The 1,381-nt window shown below is 44.7% G+C and overlaps 1 protein-coding gene across 1 annotated transcript; it reads left to right on the top strand.

Annotated features, from left to right (window-relative positions):
* Window positions 1-884: 884 nt before the first annotated feature.
* Window positions 885-1,189, top strand: WDR83OS (WD repeat domain 83 opposite strand). The gene is given in 2 exon segments (XM_010161791.1): window positions 885-972; window positions 975-1,189. Coding segments are annotated over 2 exon segments (303 nt in total).
* Window positions 1,190-1,381: the final 192 nt, after the last annotated feature.

Genomic DNA, 1,381 nt, shown 5'->3' with positions numbered 1-1,381 from the left:
AAAAAAAAAGGTAAAGCTTTTTCTTTTTAAAAGTTTACTTCTACTCATTCAAAAGGAAGAATAAGTCATTATGTATTATTTCAGCTCTCAAAGTTTTACAATTGGCTGGGAGACCATAGCTTAAAAGTTACACAATGAACATTGATACTACACTCCATCCAAAGATGATGTTAAAAGTTTTTAATTAGGATTTACTTACATTCCTAATTTTGTGACAAAAAGCAATCTCTTGATGTTAGAAATGCGAATTAACTCTCATCCTTCAAGTCCTATGTATCTAGATTATACAATTTGGACAACACGACTTCATAAAAGGGACTATGTTAAGAACTAGAGAGCACATACTTGCTTAAAAATTCTTTGTTCCTGAACAGAACACTCTGGAATTCCAGACAAATGGAAGTTAGAATACTGACTATAGCTGTTCTGTAATGATCTGTATAAAAATTAAATTAAAAACATGGTGAGAGGCTTAGGCTTATTAGGCAGTAAGCCTTCTCTTCACTACATCTGTGTCAGACTAAATGCTTATTTTAAAAACATGTATCGCCCTTTAAGAGCTCTGCTAGAGCAATCTGACACAGTAGCTCCTCCACCATCAGAATGTCCTGTATTTTAGCAGGCCCGTTATTGCAAGGCAGACGGCTGATGAGAAAGGGGGTGTGAAGTCACCTCCTATACGTGTAGAGTGCGTCATCTATAAACTAGCAATGAAGAGAATATGAACTCTGCACTCTGCAGAAAGTGATTTTTGTTATGAAGACCATTCTACAGGTGAGCCACGTGACCCCAAAATACACCCTTACACACTATGATGGTTATCGTATTGGCTGCTCCCATCCCACTACCCAACGGCGGCCGTGGAAGCAGGCGGCTGGGCAGCGATGGTGGACCCGTGGCGGCTGGGGCGGGTGGCCAGGTACCAGCCCCTGCCCACCGAGAGCAACTCGGCGTGGGAGGACCCCACCCCAACGACATGAACATGCTGGACATGGTCTCCAGCACGTGTGGGATCCCGCTCAAGCTGAAGTCGTGCGCCTGGATCGCCGTCTACTGCTCCGTCACCAGCTTCGCCAACCCCCGCAGATCCGAGGACGCGAAGCAGATGATGAGCAGTGTCATGCTCCCCACCATGGCCATGGTGATGCCCTAGATGCAGAACCACCAGCTCATGTCCCACCTCTGGTGACAGCCACACGCGGTGTAGGGGAGGGCGTGTGCTGTGACAATAAAGGGGGGTGCTGGGTCAAAATTAATTTTCTTTCTCAGTTTTTTTTTTTCTCTTTTGAAAAAACACTCCTCTATCCATCATATTTGGAAACGTTGTGGTGGTATGGAGAAGTTCCTGTTGACTGGAAAAGGGGAAACATACACCACATCC

Source organism: Eurypyga helias, unplaced genomic scaffold (genome assembly GCF_000690775.1).
Source record: "Eurypyga helias isolate BGI_N326 unplaced genomic scaffold, ASM69077v1 scaffold47781, whole genome shotgun sequence".
Classification (NCBI taxonomy): Eukaryota; Metazoa; Chordata; class Aves; order Eurypygiformes; family Eurypygidae; genus Eurypyga; species Eurypyga helias.
The sequence above is the reverse complement of the archived record's forward strand: the minus strand, read 5'-3'. Positions and strand labels throughout refer to the sequence as shown.